Source organism: Neocloeon triangulifer, unplaced genomic scaffold (genome assembly GCF_031216515.1).
Source record: "Neocloeon triangulifer isolate White Clay Creek 2 clone unplaced genomic scaffold, ASM3121651v1 ptg000003l, whole genome shotgun sequence".
Classification (NCBI taxonomy): domain Eukaryota; kingdom Metazoa; phylum Arthropoda; class Insecta; order Ephemeroptera; family Baetidae; genus Neocloeon; species Neocloeon triangulifer.
The window spans coordinates 9,355,022-9,375,868 of NW_026775546.1; the positions used below are offsets into that span (position 1 = coordinate 9,355,022).

The following is a 20,847-nucleotide window of genomic DNA, read 5'->3' on the forward strand; positions in this document are numbered from 1 at the left end:
TCTCAGAAACAACGTTTGAAATTGACCAAAATCCATCCCTCCGAACTCCCCAATACATCTTACGCCGGAGATAAATCTCCTTAATTACCCGAAAAATATTCTCCCCGCCGCGAGCGTGCTTTATTATTTGGTCACGCACCCGTCACTGGTGCGGCGTGAGGTGTTAATAAGGCTTTGCAGGCAGCCGGATTTATTTTCCTCTTTCTCCTTCCAATATAAGCCAGCCGGATTTTTCCTTGGGGGCGCTAACGAAGAAGCAGAGAGTCGGCATGCAACTGTACGAGCATTTAAAAGGCTCGCACACATGGCGGAGCAGGAAAGCGAGCGACGGTCCTCTTCGCCGAGTGGGAAAACTTTATCCCTGCTGGTGGTGCAAAAGAAAAGTTTGCAGCGCACGGAGCGCAGAGGCTTTCTGCAGGAAAAGGGAGCAAGACAAAGTTTCGCAGCCACCATCTCGCTCTGGCTGCACTTTGCTCTGCCGCTGCTAATACAAAATAGCGGCCACGCGCAAAGTGTGCCTGATGTGAGCAAAAGACTCGACGGCAAAGGACGTGGCCTCGGCTAGAAGTTATTGCTCGCGATGAGAAATGCGAATTGCGCCGCGGACGTGACTATTCCATTAAATTAATCGATGCGAAAATTTGTGCCCGATCAACAAGCACTGACAAGTGAGAGGTGTGAAGGAAGTAAAAGAATTATCATTATATGCAAAACGTCAAAGGTGTCAAAGTGTAAGAATTTAACATTTTTCAATGTAAACATTATTAATATTAATTAAGTAAAAGTTTGAACTTAAAAATTGCCACTTCCCTACTGCGTGAAAGGGTGCACATCTGAAATAACATTTGGTTCAAAATCAGGAAAAAAAACATTGCTAGAGATGCTCATTAATAAAGAAAAAAAAAATAAAATAAAATGATCTTAAAAATTTGCGTCTTTTTATATAATTTTATTTTATATTTGCTATAATTTTTATCTCGTGTTTAGGTGAAATCATTTCATTTTAAACTTAAACTTTTTAAATCTTTAAAGTTCTTTGTATTTCGTGAGAAATGAATGCAAAGAAAAATTCATCCGCCAGTTTGACAAATTAAAATTAATAATTCTTTTCGTCTCTGCTCTAGGGTCACGATCTCATCTAGCGCAAATGAAGCCCAGCATCAAAATTTCACACCGGGCCATTACTTTCGCTTTGTAATTACCGCCCCGTCGGCTGATTAATTATTCAGTTCTTAATCAAAACAGCGGGCGGCCTAAAAGAGTTCCTCGCTGGTGTGGTGCGCGGAGAGTGAAAAAAGGCTCCCTTGGTCTTTGCAGCCGTAATTATCACACCCTCATTGCGGGCGGCGGATGGAGTGCCATCCTTTTTCGCTTTCTCGGAGATGGAAAGAAGAAATTCCTTTCCCGCGGCGTCTTAATTTTTTCTTGTGCTCGCGTAATCTAGTTAGCTGCGAGACGAGCGCGGGTCATGCAGCGCACGAAAAATGACATTAAAACAGAAAAAGATGTCCGCGTTTGCGGTCGAGATTGCCGGCAGTTTGTTTCGCTCCCCCTCTACGTCTTCAAGAGATGCTCTCCTTTTATTTTAATCCCCCGAGGTTATCCTGGCAAGAAGTTAATTTGGAGATTTATTTTTCCTATGAGGCAGGGCGCTTTTTGCTTTTTAAAAGCAGAGAGTCGCCGTAATTTCTAATATTATACACGGCGCAGCCCAAGAATCCGCCCGCCGCTTTCTTGTTTGTTTGTTTGTTTGTTTGTTCGCCTACCTCACACTCTGTTTGTCTTTTAATATTTAAGCTTTTACTTAGCGTGGTGGCCGCCGCCGGAGAAAAAGCAGCTCTGTCCCAACACAAACTTCTTAATTAGTGTTTATTCTGCGGTACACTTAGGAAATTTTTAATACAAAATAATAACTCCGGTTTCCCCTAAAATATTTAAACCAATTTCATTTCCTTGCTTTTTTCCTGGTGCACCGAAATGTAAAATTCAACTGCACGTGGCGAGTTTTCATATTTTCTGACCGGATTCGGTATTAAAAAAGTTGGCCCTTCCTAACCGGAAACTTAGTCGTCGGACTTTTCTTTTCCGGTTATGGCCCCTTTTTGTATAAAATGCCAAGTTTAATACAATAACAGCGCAGCGAGTGGCTGTATTATACACACACACACACCCGTTCTCTCTCTCACACAGAAGCGACAGGGCACAGACTGAGGGAGTGCCGCATTATTTCATTTTTTTTTTGCGCCGAGGGAGAACGGAGGAAAGGGCCAAACAGCGGTGGAGCGGAGACGCGCAGTGACGGTCATTGTTGCAATTATTTTTTTACAAAATAAATTATATATCTGCGATTTTCCGTCTCATTGTCAGCATGGCAATATTCAGCGAAAAGAGAGACGAAAATTGGGAGAAGGATTTAATATTTAAAAAAAAATGTGAATGCCGTAAATGATGATGATAAATAGCAATTGTATCTTTTGATTGATAAAAAAATTCTCAAGTGTTTTAAACTTGAATGAATTCAAAAGATTCAATTATTTAAAGAAACACCGGTTTCTATTTTTTTTTAATATTAACTTTGAATTCAATCAAATTTTTGAGTACCTTCAATCTTTCGTTGAAAATGTGGAGCGGCTCGGAAACTAGATTTTACAATTTGATTTATTCTGCAGACTTACCTCTGCCGTTTGATGGATTGTCCGGCGATAGGGGCGGTTCGTCGCCCGGTTTCAACTTGTCCGCGTCCAGGGCGTTCTCTTTGGAAGGCTGGATCACATTGACCCCGATTTTGGCAATGTCCTGAATCTGGCTGGCGGCCTTGGAGTCGGCGGACGCTGGTTGGAGGACGGTGTACCGCTTTCCGCTGCCTGGCGAGTTGGGACTGTCCACGATCCTCTCCTTGGGCCCTTCTTCGTAGGGCGCCGACGGGACGTACGTTGCGTCGCTGAGTTTGAAACTGTTGAATTCTGATTTGTCAAACTGATTGTTGTAGAAAAACTGCTTCTTCTCGTCTTTGGCCGGGATCTTCTCGCACTCGGTTTCGATTTTCAGCAAATTCTCTATTGGATTTTCGTTCTTTTTCGGCTCGAGCTGCGGTTTGGCCGGTTCTTGCGCGTTTCTTTTCTCCTCCTCCGGCTCTTGATCCTCGCCGACTTTTCCCTGCTCCCTGTTTGTATCCTCCGGAATTTCAACTGATTTGTCCTCCTTCTCCTCACTAACGACGTTACTATTTGAGCTACTGAGAGTGACCACGTCTTTTATGGTTTCACTACCCTTGTTGTTGTTGGTCGGCGCCTTACTTTTGCTCGAACTGACCGGAGCGATTAGGCCGAACTTTTTTCCATTTTCTTCGAATAAATTTTCAAAATTTGGTTTTTCGTAACGGTCGTCGGAAGGGTTTTGCGAATTGGGCCAGCTGCCCGACAAACTTTTCAAAGCCGCCTTGGTTTCGAGGAGAAATTTCTCCTGATTGGACAGATCGCCTGCGTTGTACTCGGGGTCGCTGGGTTTCGGGCCGTCGGCGCCGTCCAAGTTGAACTTTTTCCGTTTCTTGGCGATTTCCGCGTTGGACGGCACCTTGTTGTTGTTCAGCCGACTCAGGTGCTGCGCGTTATCGACCAACTTGCGCTTTTTCATTGCGTCCCTGCAACAGAAATCACGCCGGATTTTATATAATGGAAAATGAAAAATAAAAAAACGAATTCTAGCGGAAAGTAATTAGTGAAGTTTGACGAAAAAATGTGTGTAGTCTCTAAGCAAACTTCTTTCAACCCTTCCTGTCCCTCAATTTTCCGTAATGAAACAACGCGAGCGTGTATTTTTAATTAAAAATCTCTCCCTACCTCTCCCCATAAATTAATATTATCGTGTCCGACGGATAAAAAATCTTGTCGAGCGTGGCTTAAGACGAAGGCGCTCCTTTTCTCCTTGGCTCGAGAGGCGGTATTGATTACAAATTATAAAAACAATTATGTTATAGCGCGCGCTGAGCGGGGGAGCGTCTGAAAAAGTGGTGGTCGCTTTTTAGCGGCGCGCGCGTTTAGCTCGAGTGGGCAGGCGTTACATGAGGGAAATTCTTTTTTAATTAAGATACTCCATTCAAGGGTAATGAATTATATCGCTCAGATAGATTTTAATGAGAATTCCTCTTTTTTGTTTTACAAGGGAAGAGGCGGCGATGATGACGATGAAAAAAGGCGGAGAAAAATCCGTCCGAGAGGAAGAAGAAAAAAGAAGAAAGAGGAAGCGCGGGCCATTAATGAAGGTGTAGCTTGTTTACACTTTTTAAAACGGGATGAACAGATTGCGGCGTTAATTAATTCTCACTTGGAATGAGGCTGAGAAATTTTCATTTTTCTTTAAAAACGTTGATTTTGATCAAAATCAATACAAAATTAAAAATTTATTTTCAAACACATTGTTTATATTATTAATTTTACGGAATATATAATTTTAACCAGGCGAAAATTACAGCCGACCTAGTTCAAGAACCCCTCACGGACGAACAGTCTCAAGATTGAAACTTGCAGAAAATAATTATCATCGTTGAAAAGACGGTTTCCTGCAGAGGCCGGTCGTTTTCATTAGAATCAACTCATTCACTCAATGATATATTCTACGCATTCAATTGAAATTGAAAAGGAGCGCTGCTGACCAGCCAGGGATCGAAATTAGTCAAGCGCCGCCGGAGGCCTTTGCCGATAGTTGCCAAGGTAACTATAATTAATAGGACGCAGACACACGGGGCATTAAAATGCTGCTGGGGTCGTGTGTATTTAATCATTCAAATTAATCTGCTCGGCAGTATCAAAAAGCCGCTCAACTCAATTACTGCTTCCATGCAAATTCCAAGAATAAGTTTGTATAAAAAAAAGAGAAAGTGCCGAGGGGGAAGAGCTGATGAAAAGGAAGTGATTTTTCATTTAAATCATTGTGTTTCTCTTTCTCTCTCCCGATCGTGTTTTGATCCTGAAATGAATCGAATTGATGGAAGCAAGGAAGGGCGTGCGTCTTTTCTTTGGCCGCGCTTTCAGCGATGCAGCAGTATTAAATATTTAACGTCATTGAGTGGCTCAAACTTTGTTAAGTGAGAAAACATCAGAGCCTTCTCTCTCTCTCCGCTCACTCACTCGCCATCCAGAGCTCATCCCACCCACCCCCGACAGCCCCACGCATCCCTTGCGAGAGGCGGCAGTGAAATGAAGCGTGCACTTACGCAGACGGACGCTCCACCGACCCGAAACGGGATTTTGGCGAGCTGGACTGACTGACGCAAAGATCTCAAGAGTCCTACAAATTTCAACAGAGAATCTCAAATCAGACTAGGAAAATAATTTCCTTGCAAAAATTATTAAAGACGAGGTAAAAAGTGCATTTATTTATATCTGCTTTGCTTGAAATTGATTGCCTTTTTTAATTAAAGATTTAAATAAAAATAATAAATTTTTCATTTTTATCACTGATAATAGTTTGAAGATTAACAAAGAGGCGAAAATTAACTTGGATAAATTTTAAAAGCGAGTTTTTTTATAATTTCTTACCGCATTTTGAAAATAATCACAGTTTTTGTGCTTATGCAACCTGCTCGACATCCGTTCTGAACTTGTTGCCTACCCTCTTTCCGAACAAAAAGTCGTGCTTAACAAAAAGTGAATATTACACTTTCGTGTTCGCCGTCTCACCTCGCGATAAAAACGTGGCAAGGGGCGGATCAAGCATCTCGAGAAGTATAATAATAATAATCATTACGCCTGGCAGCTCCTAATCCGTAAGATTCCATTAAAGCAGCGGACAGTGGCTGTGCATTTGTTATTAGAGAATCGCTGGCAGCAATCTGAGAGAGCTCGAGGACCGAGCGGCAGGCAACTCCCTCGCCCACTCATAATCTTACTGCATGCTATGCAAAGCAAAGGGTCTCTCGAGTACTTACAATGTAAATTACCAACTTGGGAGAGCGGCGTATGTGTGTGTGCCAGACGTATATGTATATATGAGTGTGCGGGAGCGCTTTTGCCTCTATTTATGTACACGACCGACTACCGTGCCAAAGGGGTTGGAGCTCCGGTTCTTGATTAAAAACGTCAAATCCAAAGTACTTAAAATAATAACAAATTTCCTCAGAAAAAATTGTATTTAACACATGAATAGACAATTAAAGTAATGAAAATAAAATAAGTTAATTTGATTATTTTAGAGACAAATTTTAAAATTAATTTTACTTGATGAAGACTTCAAGCAATTTATTTTTAAATTCTAAATTCTGAAAATAAAATTATCAACTTTTAATCAAAATTAAAAAATTTATCAGATTTATTTAATTTCTATCAAAATAAAAATTAAAAATTTTAATTTTAGCCACTGATTTTACCCCATGTAACGGTACTTTTACGCGTTGGTTATGCATTCACGTATATGTCGTGCAGAGAGCGGAGCAGAGGAGCGAAATTATGAAATGAGAAGATAGAAGCCGTAAAAGCGAGGACTGCCGGCAAATGAGCATCACAATATAAGGCGTTTAATAAATATTACACACATCAGAGACCCGTTTTCTCCTTCACGTGTATATACATGCACAGCCAGAGAATATGGTTAACAATTTAAGAGGCGATAAAGGAGGAAGCCGTGTGTCTCTCTCTCCTACTTATTTGCGAGACGAGAGCAGTGCGTTGCCGCCCCCTTCGTTTCCTGCTCCGCGTTCCGCTCGCGTGGATGTTGTGGGTGCGCGAAATCAGGGCTTTTTGCTAATTACCCTCGCAAGCGTCGGCTTTGATTGAGCCAATTGGCAGGGGTTCCGTATAAATTGCTGTGCAACCAGAAATCAAGCTGAGTCGGCGTTAATGGTTTTCACTTTTCTTTAGCAAGCGCACGAAAGAAGCAAAAAATGGCAAAGTATTGGTCATGGATTTAATAAATTCCACAGAAATGTGACTTTGTGATAGATCAATAAACACAATTTGCAAATAAGTATGGTCAAGATTCTTGATCAACTGACGATGATAAAATGAGGTAATATTTTAAAGATATTATTGAAATTGATTATAAATATAATTGAAGTCTTTAATTTCCTAAGTTTTCTTTGAATATCTAAATGCTGTATTTTGGCATCGAGGCATAATTATGTAAATAAACTTTTAGCAACTAAAATATTGCGAAACAGTTTGGTACTTGATTTGCAAATCGATCGGTTAGCAGCTTGAGAGGGAGGCCGGAAGAAATTCAAAGGCGATCGCGGCGGAGAGCAGGTTTGTTTCAGCGGGTGTTTGATCAAGCGAAGCCCGGCGGTAAATACACATGGCACATACACACACAGAGGCCGTGTTTACGAGGGGCCGAGCCAACAATTGGACGCCTTTCAAGTTGGCCTGGCTAGGGAAGGCTTCCTGCTGCACCAGCCTTTGCAGATATTATTAAGCCGTAAAGGTTCTTCAGCGCCCGCCATAATATAATAAGGAGGAGGTAAAATCGAGCGAGCGGGTTCCTCTGTGCTCAGCAATATTACTCTGTGTGTGTATTTTCAGAGAGAGCGAGTACTGGCTGCGGTTTATGGCCGACGCAGGCTGTGCCACCCAAAAAGCGGCCTGCAAAGACTTGGAACTAATTTCTGACCGCAAAAGAGCTTATAATCTCTAATCTTGTGCGAGAACAAAGGCAAAGAGGTTTTAATTAAGACACATTTTTAACTCCCCCCTTTTATAAATTCCGCCTTTGTCTTTGCTTTTGCTCTCTTTGTCGCTCTCTCGCAATTTTCCTCTGCTCTAACCATCGGTGGCGGTGATGATGAAAGAGCAGCATTTTCAGCCATAGATTATATTCTTCTGATTGATAACTTACTTTACGACTTTCTCGGCCGCTTTTTAATAATCGAGCGCGCACCGACTGCTGATGGGGCCCGTCGATTTTGATGGGGGATGAGGGATGGAGGAAACGACGGAAGGATGCCGTGGGGAGGCGACGGCAAAATGAGTCCCAGTTGTGCGAGGTTTTTCTCTCCAACAGAAATGTTTGACTTTTGCACAATGGGAGTTGAAAGTGAAATTTTAGTTTCAGTTTCTTTGGTGAAAAAAAAATTGATGAAGATAATGAAGGAAGATTGATCAATAAATAATAATTAAATCTGAATAATTTTAAAGGGGTAAATTGAAAATTAAATTATCCTTTTATATGTGAAAAATTCCACTTTCGACGGTTGAACTGGCTTTAAATTTGTATTTTCTTTGATTAGTTTTATAGAAAAACACCATTTTCCTAAAACGCTAAAAAAGACTAAAAATCTAATTGAGAAAATCCGACTTTAAAATCCAGTTGATTTAATAATTTATTTGCTAAATTCTGATTATTTTCCTCCCGAAAGATATTTAAATAATTCGCATCCATTCTTCATCATTCATAAATTAGCTTTGAACTATTTCAAGAGAAAATTCATAACTCAACAAACATAAAAGATTTTACAAGAAGGAAAAAAACTCTCTCCAGGGATGTTTTTTCAACCCTTATGACTTCAAAATAAACTTTCTTTCTTAAGTTTTTTTTTAGAGAATTAAAGATTAAAGAATGACTACCCCGAAGTTTTTTCCTTCATTGGAGTTTGAAAAAAGTGACCTTGACCTAAGTTTTTCGTCTCAGCATAAAAGTTGGTCAGCCCTAAAACTTTGGTTAGGAACAGTTGAGAACAATTTTCTAACTTCATCCGTCTAAAGTTGATTCCTATATAAGTGCACTTCTGCAAAACTCTAGATCATATTCTCCTGCAACAAAAATCAGCTCTGATATTTTTTGTAATTGCAACGAACATAAATTTTACATTTTTAAATAAACCTTCAAGCAACTGCAAAATTTACAAAAAAAAATAAGATAATAAAAAAGAATTAAACCTCTTCTAAAAAAAGAAAATTGAGTAAAAAATTCCTTTAAGAAATACATATTTCTGTGTAAAAAAAAAGAACTAGGAATTCACCGGGCAGACTCTTTTGAAATTAATAAAGCCACTTTCTGATTGTTTGCAGAGAACTCCAGTCTCTCAAATTAAACAGCAGAATGATTTTTGCAATTGGGGAGAAAAATAATATATTTATGGCGGAGGAAAAGCCTCGAGGTAAATATACATATAAAATTACTCCGTTTAACAGCTCAGGCAGGTATAATAAAATTCAATTTCAAGCGCACGAGAGCCAAAATAATAATAAAAAGCGGCGAGTCGGCCGTGCGAGGAGAGAAAAGGCAGCTCTTTGTGCTCGCTCGGTTGATTTTTATTTGCAGCATCTGCCCCGCAAGTAAAAGTGTAGGGTCTCTCTTTGCGGCTGCACGCTCGGACCGACACTTTATTGTGAATGATGCATCTCTGGGGCAACATCAGTCTGAAGTCTTTTTCAGAGCTGGACGCGCGCAGACCGGAATGCTAAAAACTACTCACTCGTGAAGTGCACCTCGGCGGAGAGACCGACTGGAGGAAATCCGGCCGCCTCCGTCGAGACTTGCACACCCAAATGATGACGGATCGGCTTGTTGATTTCGCAAAACTGATTTTCCACGCCCGCCTAATTTGATTTCACGCACGCCTGTCGCTTTTTCACGTCGTTTTGTAACGCTTGGTGGTAAAAAGGGCCAAGATAAATCTCACACTTGCTTGACTTGTATAGAAATAGATAAAAAAAATCCAAAACTAAAATATATTCAAGCCTTGGATTATTTAAAATGTAAAATAAATTTAAAATGTATAATTTATACATTTTTTATATTTTATTTTATCTTTTTTTAAAATTAAATTTTAAATTGATTAAAAACTTTTTTCCAAATAGGCATTTCTCTTGACTGGTAGAAAATTGTTTTTTGTTTTTAATTTGCTTCAATATTGAATTTAATATCATATCCTTGCATACAAGTTTAATAATTACAAACACGCGCTTAATGAGTCAGGATTGTTGTATGCTCGCCATTGTTACAATTTATTTACAAGTTTCTTGTAATGGTCCACAAGGAATTTAAGTATTTTATTCTCTGAATATTAATTGATTTGTAGTTTCATTTCATTTTATATGATAATTTCAATTTTTTTCCTTACCACATTCCAAAGAAAGGATTAATAAATCATTTTGCGTTTTTTTGTTCAACAGCAATAAACAACGTTATAAAACTGAAAACACGCCCTTGAAAAATTCCATAACGACACCCAAGACAAAACGCAGTCCATTACAGTAATTACAAAAGCCGGCCAAAGTGTCAAACTCTCCTTTTCCCTAAACCCTTGCCGCCTCCTCTACTTCGTCCAGAGCAATAAAACAACTTTTATTATTTCCAATAACTCCATGTCGACATTGCAGTCGAGGGAGACGAAACATCCGCGAGTTATGAGGGTTATTCTAATTAACGATAACGAGAGGGATAAGGTTTTAATAAAACCCGGTCTCTGCAAGAGAGAGAAAGAGAAAAGCAGAGAATCGGAAGGGGAGCAAAAAGCACAGCCAATATCATCCGTCTTAAAAAAGGGAAGAGAGGAAAAGTCGTTACGTCTTCGCCACTCGGCTGTCTTGACAAGAGGTCAGCAAATAAAAATAAAGGATATCATCAGCTCTTATGTCGCCGTCCAGTGAAAGATAATGCCGTAACGATATTATTGCCTTTTTGCCCTTGTGTCGCTTCCGCGAGACCAAAAGAGAAAAGAATGGAGGAGAAATAAAAGAAAATCCATCTCTGATCCACGGCGAGTTGTGGAACGTGACAAAAAGTTTGGGATTCTTACGGGAAGTTAATCGTTTTTTAATAGAACGTTATGAATTTGTAGCTTAAAAATTGTCCAATTGTGAACTTTTTAAAAATTAAACTGATTTATTTTAAAACTTAAATTTTCTATAAAATATAGTAAATTTATACACTATTTGAGAGAAAAAATTAAATTTTTTAAAATAGGCTCATCTCTACAGTGTTTTTGTACAATTCTTTCTAGTGCACTTCTGCAGTTTTTTCCAACAATCAAATGTTTCTTTCACAAAAATTGATTTTAAAAGAGACAAACTCTCACAAGTTTTATTTTAGTTTTAACTTTTTTTATATAAATTAAATTTACTTATTTTAATACTAATACCCCTTTCTCTCTTTTACGAGCTTTGTTCCAAAAGTCGCAAAAATTGAAAAACGACCGCTCGCCACCGCCGTCCATTAAAATTTCCGGTAATCCGCGTGGAAAAAATCCCCCGGCGCTCGTAAAATAATCCATTTTCGGCCAAATTTGCCGCGATAATTAAGCGGCGGCTGGTGATGGTCGGTCGGTCGGTCGGCCGTGCTTTTATTATTTGGCGCGGCGTTATGGCAGTTGGCCGGGTTGTTCTTGCGACTCCCCGAGGACAGGACCGCGCACGAGTGTCTCTTGGCCGGCCGGCCGCGTCGTAAAGAGGCGGTGACGCCGCCGCACATGCAAAATTAAAATGCATTATCTCGCCTCCTTGCGGTGGTCATTACGAATTTATCGCACTCACGACGCCAGGAGACATTGCTGGCTGACAGCTCGCCTCTGACTGACGCCAAATTAATGCCGGGCTCTATTATTCACACTCGGGCTGGGGTGGAAGTGCACGAAATTATTTGCCATTCTTTGGCCAAAAAAAGAAAAATGATTTTTCTTAAAGTTTTGGCCAATTTTTTTTTTTTAAATTATTCAAGAATTCCACAAAAGTTTTTTTTTAATTTCAAATTCGAAATTAGACACGATTTAGAATCTTGTTGAAAAAATCCAAACGAGAGGATTTACAGAGATTCACCTAATTTTCCATCCAAATGAATTCAAACTTTGAGGGAAGTCACTCCTGATTTTTAAAATCACTAAATTTAATAATGCAAAAAACGATTTCAATATCCTCAACGGGAAGGAATTTTTTATTTTTTGTTTGAGATTTCAAACAACGAACTTATGAAACTTTCTTCTTTCAGAAATTTAAAAAAAAAATACCAGTCTGGGACTTCTTTAACTCAATATTTTTATTAAAAATAAAATCTTATTTCTGGCTCTTACTGAAAATCTAAAAGACTATGTAAAAAATTTCATATTTTTACATTAGATTTAATATTCAAAATTTTCTTGGTAAAAAATACACTCCATATAAATAAGATTATTCTTTTTTTAAATTCTTTGAATTCGTAGCAACCTCTCTATTCTTGTTTTATTCTAATGAGTAAAACGAGCGCGTCGCTCTCAATTTAATTGCTCTGCCAAATTTGACGAACATTTGCTCGATTTTTACGAGTCCTGCGGGTACACTTGGCTTTTCCGCGAGAGAGGCGAGAGCGGAATAAGCAAGTGAAATAGCAGGGAGGGCCGACCGAGATTTTTGAAACGGCACAAGAGAAGAGAAGAGATTCAATCGCTTGGCCGGCCAAGCCTGACAAAACTACACACCCCGGTGAATAGGCACAAATTTGAGAGTCTTGTGATGTTACCCGTCTCGTTTCTTGCAGATTCGGCCGTTTCCCTCTCTGCTTTGCGGGTGGCCCGCCGCCGCGGAAAATAACACATCTCAATTTTCCCTTTTGTAACGGAGAAAGCAGCAAAGAAGCCTGTGACGGTGAGCGGGTACAGCAAAAGGAAAAGCGAGATGCTTGAGAATGTCACAGGTTGGTTTTACACTGGCAATCTGAATGGTAAGTTAAAAGAATTAAAAAAGGCAATTGAATGGTTTTGTTATCAAAAATAATTAGAATTTTTAACTAAATTCAAATAGAATTTAAATTAATTTCTATGACTAGAGTGAAATATTTTTAAATTAAATTAATTTAAAACATACAATATTATGATAACTAACAATTAAATTTTTATTTTACATTTTTAATTATTATTAAAAATAAATTATAATATGGTATTAATTTGATATTTTTCAATTTTTTGTTTAAAAAGGTTTAGATTTCTCAACTTCAATAATTTTACACCTTATAAAATTACTGAATTGTATAAATAACACCTAGCACTTTTCTAAACCAACAAATAGACGATAAAAAAATTAATTATTCATAGCTAGTTAGGAGTGCTTAAGTTTTGATTTAAAAAGAATTAACTATTAAATAATATCTTATATTTAATAAAAATCTTATATTTATTCAGAAGAGCGCAGCTCGGCGTCGTTTGCAAGCTAATTTAGGCTAGCGACGGCACCTCTCTGCTCATACCTAATGGTGTCATTCCCCTAATTCAAGATGCAGAGTGCAGGTGCAGATGCTGCTAGGCGTGCCAGCCATTAGCGCACGTCTTGCGTCGGCAGCAGGACAGAGGGGTGCGCACATTAATAAAAATGACCGCACATCCAGAGTGAGCAGCACTCGCTGCTAATCTGCCACCCTTCCTTACTCTCATCATCTTAAGTTAAAACGCCAAAACACCTGACACCTCTCGACGCAAGCACTCCTCACAAGGACCACCGGTGGCTTTTCGGAAAGGAGAGGCGCAAATAGAAGAAAATCTGAAATTGTGCGCTTGATTCGATTGAAAATTGTGAATTTTTGTAAGATGTTTCTAAACGACTTATCTTCAATTTTAATTAGATTGCATAATTATGGTACCTTAAAGTTTCATGATTAAAATTAATTGTAATGCATATAATAAGAATAACATCAATTATATCTTGGCAGGATTGAATAGTTTTAGAAGAAACAATAATATAATTCTCTCAGTGATAAACGCAATATATTTAATTTATTGCTGCATTTTAACGTTACTTTAATAATCTTGACTTAAATTATTTGCTTTATGAGGGAAATAAAAAAAAAAGAAAAATATAAATTTTATTATTACAAAGCAAAAAACATCAAAAAATAAAATAAAAATAAAGTAAGACATTAAATAATTTAAAAAAATTCTTCAATATATAGATACGGTAAGTACATTAATATAAACTGGGGAAGTGAAATTTTTATGTTTTTTTTTATTGGTTCCAAATTCATTCTGAAAAATGAATGCCTAATTCTAGTTCACAATAAATGTGCAAATAAACAATTCTTGTTAATTTTTGATGGAAAAAATATTTTGATACTTTTTTTAATTTAATCAGATTTATCTACGCTTTTATTTTCTCATTTAAAGCGAGATTCTTTAGATACAAATTAGTCACTAAAATAAGACTTTATGACTTCTTTATTGACTTGAAACGGACTTTGTCTGCGAATTTTGTTGCCTATTTCAACAAAAATTCCAATTCAACTTCAGTTCGCCGAAATTTGATTAATTTTAAGGTGAGTTCCAAAAGTAATTATCTCATGACACTGCATGTGCGCCTCTCCACTCATCCCAGAGAGGACGTGTACGTTATATTGTTCACTGCTCTCCGTAATGTAGGAGTATTAAAGACACGGCGAGGGACGCGGCGGCCGTTTTTAGGAAACAGCTTGGCTCTGGCTCATCCTTAATAATAACAACATAACAACACACACACGGCTCCGTCTGCGGCGGTGGCGGGCGAGCGAGTTTGCATGGGAGTTTGATACGCTCCGGATGGAATCAGAGAATAATAATAAGAAGAGAGAGAGCGAGCGAGCGAGGGCACAGATGTTGGAGTCTAAGCCACCTAAATACTATCTAGCAGCAGAGGTTTTGATTATTCATGCAAATTACGTCATTTATATTCATATTTTATAGACCGTCTCAAGGTAGAGAGGAAAAAATGCACGCCTCCGTATTTCCCAGAGAGAAAGAAAGATGCAATCGATTTTTGCATTAAAAAAGAGGAAGAGGGAAAAAATTCTAATCCGGCGCAGATTAGTTTGCTCGGGAAACAAAACTCCGATTGGATTAGGTTGCGTGTGTGCTGATTACGTTCGCCGCCATCTAATTAAATAATGTATTCCGACTGGGGAAAAATAATCTGAAAAATTTTGCCATTCTTTTTTTCGGGGCCGTCTCTCTCGGTCTCTCTCTCCTTGCTCATTATCATTCATGCATTTTAAGTGCGCGCAATTTATCTGAATAATTCATTCGCCACGCGCAATATTTACTTTTCCCATCGCGAGATTCGGGAAAAATAACAGGCCGGGTCTGATTTGCATAATAATGGGCGCACAATTAGCAAGTCGCTTTCGAGCAGGAATTTCGCCACTCACCTAACTGGCTGCCACTAGCTTGGCACGTCCATTTTCCGGCTGGCAGTCAGAACGAAGCCATCCTGAAACACAGAATTTGGGCGCTCGTAAAACAAACCGTTTCCGACAGAGAGAAGGAAGACTTGACAAAAGCGAGAGAAGTGTTTATAGGAACAGCTGATTTGATTCAAGACGGCGTGTTCATTACAACTTACCACCAGCAGCTAACATTTACAAGGAATTTGACAAATTTTCAAATCATACGTTATAAGTTAATTTATATCAATCAAATAGAGTTTTAAATTTTTTCAACTTCGGATCATTTGAACATTAAAATTTAATTGGTTTACGTTTTGAATGGAAATTTTTCCCAAAATTTAGTTGTATTTCTAATTTGTTTGGGAACGGTTTTTAAATTTTAACGATTAAGCTATTTAATATTTTGAAAGTAATTTGTGGAGATCTACAAACAACGATTAGTGGAAGGGTTCAAAATATTTTAAGATTTTGGAAAAGTTTCTCAAATTTAATGTTGGAAAAATTTATCACTCAAATGATACTTTTTATATGGCATAAAATTTTAATTAATTTTGGAAAAATTAGTCAGATTTTTTCTTGCCCTGCAAAATTTATCTTCTCAAGAATTGTACAGTAAAAGAAAGAAATTAGTTAAAACATATATGTTTAATTAAGTCACTTTAAATGTTACAAATGTACATATTTTTTTAAAAAACTTTTTAAAAAAATTTTCATATGCGACATGCAATTAAGGCTTATAATTAACGTAATTAACTTATTCTGTATTTACGAAGAACCGCAATCCCTTTTCGCATTCCCAGTTTCTCATCTTGGAATTTCCGCTCTGATTGCGTCTTTCCCGATGCAAGAGAGTGTGCGGGGAGAATTTTCTTGCAGCGCCAAGGCAGCACTCAATTGAGAGATATTGTGATGATGAAAGGGTTGCTCGCCTGTGCACACACACTGCGTCTTAAAATTATTCCTCCTCTCTTTCGCTGGCGCCGCCTCATGCATATTCATATTTAAAAGAGCGCCGGAATTTTAAACCTCTTTTTAAACTCGGCGACTCCCTTGGGAAAATTTGAGTCTGAGCTTCATTTCGCCTGCCGGCTGCAGATTATTGAGGCAAGAATTTGATAAGTGAGAGGAAGAAAGGAGAGGAGAGTATTTTGTTGCTTTTTGGCGGTTGATTAGGGCGAAGTTCGTTGATTGCGTGAGCTGGAGGTCAAAATAACTATTGTAATTTTATTAATTAGAGAGATTTTTCAAAACCAAAAGATATAAAATTATTATAATAAATTCCCAAAGTAAAAAATTGGATAGTTTTTTTTTTAATTTTTTTTTAAATTAATTGAAAAATAGAAATTAAACTCATTCTTAGCAATCCAAAAGACAGTTCTCCCTTTAAAACAGTATCAAAAGAAAACATCGCGTTTATCTTCTCTTTTTCCTAACGAGAGACGTTTCTTCTCTCTCTGTGCAAATTTGAGCAATTAAAAACAAAAGAAGGGTTGCGCTGAAGAGTTGATTACGTGCGTTTACCCTCTCTCTTTTTTCTGCTCGTCTCTCCGACCGAGCTCTTTTTTTATACACTCGTGCAAAAACACTCGAGTCTCAAAAGCCCGTTGACACTTGAAACACACTTCATTTATTTTTCAAGTTGTGTCATCAACTGCGTGCGCGATGATGAGACGAAAGCAGGAGAGGAGGAAACCTCCCTTCTCTCAAAAGGAGCGCATTATTATATGGAAAAAGAGAGCTTGATGCGATTAGATGGGCACGCTCGCTCGCGCTTAATGCCAACAATCAAGTCCCGATATGGTATTTTTTTTACAATGGAAAAAAGAAAAGAAAAGGGAGGCCGGGAGGCGCCGCTCGCGACTACAATGGGGCAGAGGTGCGAACTTATGGACTCTAGCACGAGGGGAAATTTGCGATCTAAAAATAAAAAATGTTTTGCGTGTAAACTAAAAGAAACATTCATCTTCTCACAATCAGTCACGAGTGAACTTGGCAATCAAAATTAAATTTAACAATTAGGATAATTTAGGATGATGTATTTGGGCACAGAATACCCGGCGATACATTAATAAATATGGACATAGTTAAAAGCTGAAGAAGGAGAGAGATTTTAAAATTTTTTAATCGTATATTAAAAGTCGTTGAAAGACAATTAAAATTTATAATGAAAATCTAATTTTCTTTGTTTCTAGCTTCTTTTTAACTGAATAATTTTTTTATCAATAATTATAATAAAGCAACAAATTTAGAACTAAAATAAAAAACTTGTTGAATAAATTATTTAATTAAAAGTAACAGAATAAATATTAAAAAAATGTATAAAGCTTATAAAAAGAAAAAAGTATTACTAACTTTTTTTATACAAATAATAAGTATTTTGGTCCCATATGAACAAATAATAATAAAAGCATCATTTTTTTATCATCCTAAAATTTCTACTCTAATTTAGTATTTCACCTTCAAGCGTTTTGTAAAAATCATCAAGTTTTAGAACTTAAATTTTGTTCTGAAGAATAACTTGCTGCTAGAAATTGCAACCCTTAATGATCTCTATCTTAATTGGCAACGCAAACCAATTAATGTGTCAATCGAACGAAATCACAAACAGAGGAAATCACCTCTTGACGTGTGTTCTCTCTACTTTGCATAATTAACAGTTGCGACACATCAAGAGCTTTCGGACGCAAGTTTGGAGAATTTCGGTTGGACTTTGTGTTGCCAAATCGTTATTAATATTACACACACAATGAAACATAAGTGAACGCGTTAATCAATATTTCAGCTCCCCAGCCAGCATCAGCAACTCCACCGCCTTCTCTCCCGACTTGTGTACAGCAGCTACACTGCTCCCTTCTGTCTTAATTAGGAGGCCGACTTTAGTGTTGGGTGGCATGTGGCGAGGAGGAGGAGGCGGTGGCGGTCTCTCTCTCTCTCGCACAAGAGACGCAGCGCTGGCAGGGTTTTTGGAGAGTGAGCATGTGGTATAGAAAAGAGAAAGAGGGACCAAACCATTTTGGTAAGCAGCAGATGAAAGGCTGCCTGCTCTCCCTGCCTTTACTTTGCATAACAGCCCGGAGAGAGATTTCTCTCTCTCTCTCTCTCTGCTCGCACGAGACACTACTGCGACTACTTGCCATACTATTTTGCCGCCTGCGAAAGTAACTAACGCCGAATGAGCACGTCGTCTGCATTTACGACTGACCGGTCCGCAGATCGACCACCCCCTCCATCCCTCGATGTATGCATACGTGAGAGAGCCGCCGCCGGGATAGGGGAGCGTAATTCATTAAGCGCACGACTAATTGCCAAATGAACGGATGCACCTGCAGACTGCTTGTTACGATTGCAAGCAGGCGCAGCCGAATTTTATTTGATTGCGCGAAACGTGATGGACGTGCATCTTTCGAGAGGGAATTTTGACGAAACTTATGAGCAAAAGATCCAATTATCATGCATCAGTATCTGTAAAATGAAAGTTTTCAGGTAGTGCATACATCTTCATTCTAAAACATAATTTATATAGAGATTTCCTAAATTGTTTAAGTAGTTTTGAGAATAATTGAGGTTTAAATTTTAGATAGTGCATACAGATAAGCCTCCTTTGGCAATTTTGTTGATTTTTTAGTGTTTCAATCAAATAAGTTAAAGCTGTGTGTATTTGATATTGGCTACTTTAAGTCACTTCAAGTATTTTTTAATATATCTTTCTCAACACGGAGATTGAGATATTAAATAATGAGTCTGCGGAATCATTCTTATAAAAATGGCCAAACAAGACCTTTTTTTCAAATTCGGAAAGAATAGAAATAAATCTCATTACTCTATCTCTCCGGCCAAATTATAAATTTTTCACATCTTTTCTAAAAAGAATAATATTTAGTTTATTTTTATATTTCTCTAAAAAGAAATAAAGCTTTTATGGACATTAATCTCTAGCAAATTTGCTTATAATAAAGTAGTTAATTGACTCGAAACTAACCAAATTTCCTCATTAAAAATTTTCTGCCGCAGCTTAAAATTTTCATTAATATACAGGAATAAAATTGATTTTTAAATTTGTGAAGAAAAAAACCTTAATACAAAATAAGGTTTTTCCAAGCCTTTTAAACCTCTATAATATAAAAAGGGTCATTATTTGTTTGTGTGGTCTAATTACAAATCCCAGCAGCTCTTACTTAGCTTTACTTTTCCCTTTGAAGCTGAGAAATGCTGTTGGAGTTGCGAAGTGGCACACTTCCCTCTCAAAGTGCATTGCGCTGCTCATTAAAAATTAATCTACCGCGTCGCAATTTTAATTAACGAGCCGGGCGACGAAAAAAGAAGGAGATTCGAACAAATCTGTGTACGTATATTAATGTAAGCAAGGTAGTTATTAGCATCCGGGGAAGGCAATAGCTAATAAATCCCGAGAAGGGTCTTTGAAGTCGCACTCTTTTCTCCGGCAGGACCGTCAGACCGACTCGTCTCTCTCCCTTTGATATCGGCGCTTTGCCTGATGATGTGATATAATCGCAGACATTATTTACATGCATGTTCCATTTCATCTCGAATGTACATGCCTTAAGGTTACAACGTGTTTGGCAAAAGGAGCTTGTATGCGTCTTTTGAGAAAAGCTACAGGACCTTCCTTCAAAGAGGGAAATTTGCGGTTTCTTCTTTGTCCTTCCCTTAAGGAATGCGGTGAGGTCCGAAGAAATGGACTCTTCTTTCCGTGGAAGTTTCCAGCCTGTGAGATTGTTTTTAGCAAAGAGTTTCAAGAATGTTACCACAGCAGAGGGAAACGACGACAAGAAGTAACGTTTTGAAAAATTAAAATTAAAAAAGGCCATGTTCTTAGATATTGTTAAACCTTGAAAACATTTAAATAATGCAGACTTTCCTCTCAAGAAAACTAATATCTTAACTTTTGGATGATCTAATAAGCCATAATAAAAGAAATTATCTTTAAAAGACGATTTAAAAAAAAAACCTGAAAGACAAGAAATAGCCTAATGCTTAAATTCCCAGGCACTTTTTATAATAAAAATTAATCAATTTTTTCTAGACGGGGTGAAACGATCCATACATGATTCCTGTTGTTAAAAACTGTCAAAAATTGTACAAATTTGCACTTTTTATGAATTAAAATTAATGGTAATATCAGTTTGTGGAAAATAAATTATATTGATTCAAGTTTTTGATTAAAAACATAACAAATTTTTAAATTAGAAATTGGAAAGCTCTTTGATTTTTTTTTTATAATTTGCCTTTAGCTTTGCATATATAGCAGCTTAAAAGGGAGCAGGGTTAGAGCTGCTGTGATCATCAATAAGACGGCAACATTTTCCCCCGCTACAAGAAATTTTTTCCCGCACTCGCTCGCTTTCCCGCCGCCGTCATAATTTAGCTCTCCGGCTAAAAAATCTGCCGCGACACGCTTTTTCCTTATTCCCACTCTCATCTAAATTGGTTGTAGTTTGTTGAGGGATTTTTTCCTCCTCAGCCTCAGCTGCCGGCGCAACTTGTCAAAGCCAAAGTAGGAATAATTAATGACACCGGAGACCTCAGGAGGAGAAAAAGAGAGAACGCGCCATCCATCGCTGACGCTCATTTAAAAATAATAATTCGCCGGCAGGCAGGAAAGCAGGCAGGCTCCGTTATATAATATTTTTCCGCTGCGAGGGAGACATATTCGGACGTCGTTAAGCGAATGACCATCATCAGTTGGAGAGTTATTTGATGACGACGGAACGTGACTGACTTTAAGGTCTCAAAAGTTGC

The 20,847-nt window shown here is 38.0% G+C and overlaps 1 protein-coding gene across 8 annotated transcripts in view; it reads right to left on the bottom strand.

Moving 5' to 3' along the window:
* LOC132193168 (uncharacterized) overlaps positions 1-20,847 on the bottom strand; it is a 125,587-nt gene that overhangs the window by 15,223 nt on the left and 89,517 nt on the right. For all 8 annotated transcript variants that reach the window (XM_059613625.1, XM_059613626.1, XM_059613629.1 and 5 more), the window contains 2 exons: positions 15,070-15,131; positions 2,676-3,640 (listed from right to left, as the gene is read on the bottom strand). In XM_059613625.1, the coding sequence (XP_059469608.1) occupies positions 2,676-3,633 (958 nt within the window). In that variant the 5' untranslated portion in view covers positions 3,634-3,640; positions 15,070-15,131. The remainder of the gene's footprint in view (positions 1-2,675; positions 3,641-15,069; positions 15,132-20,847) is intronic.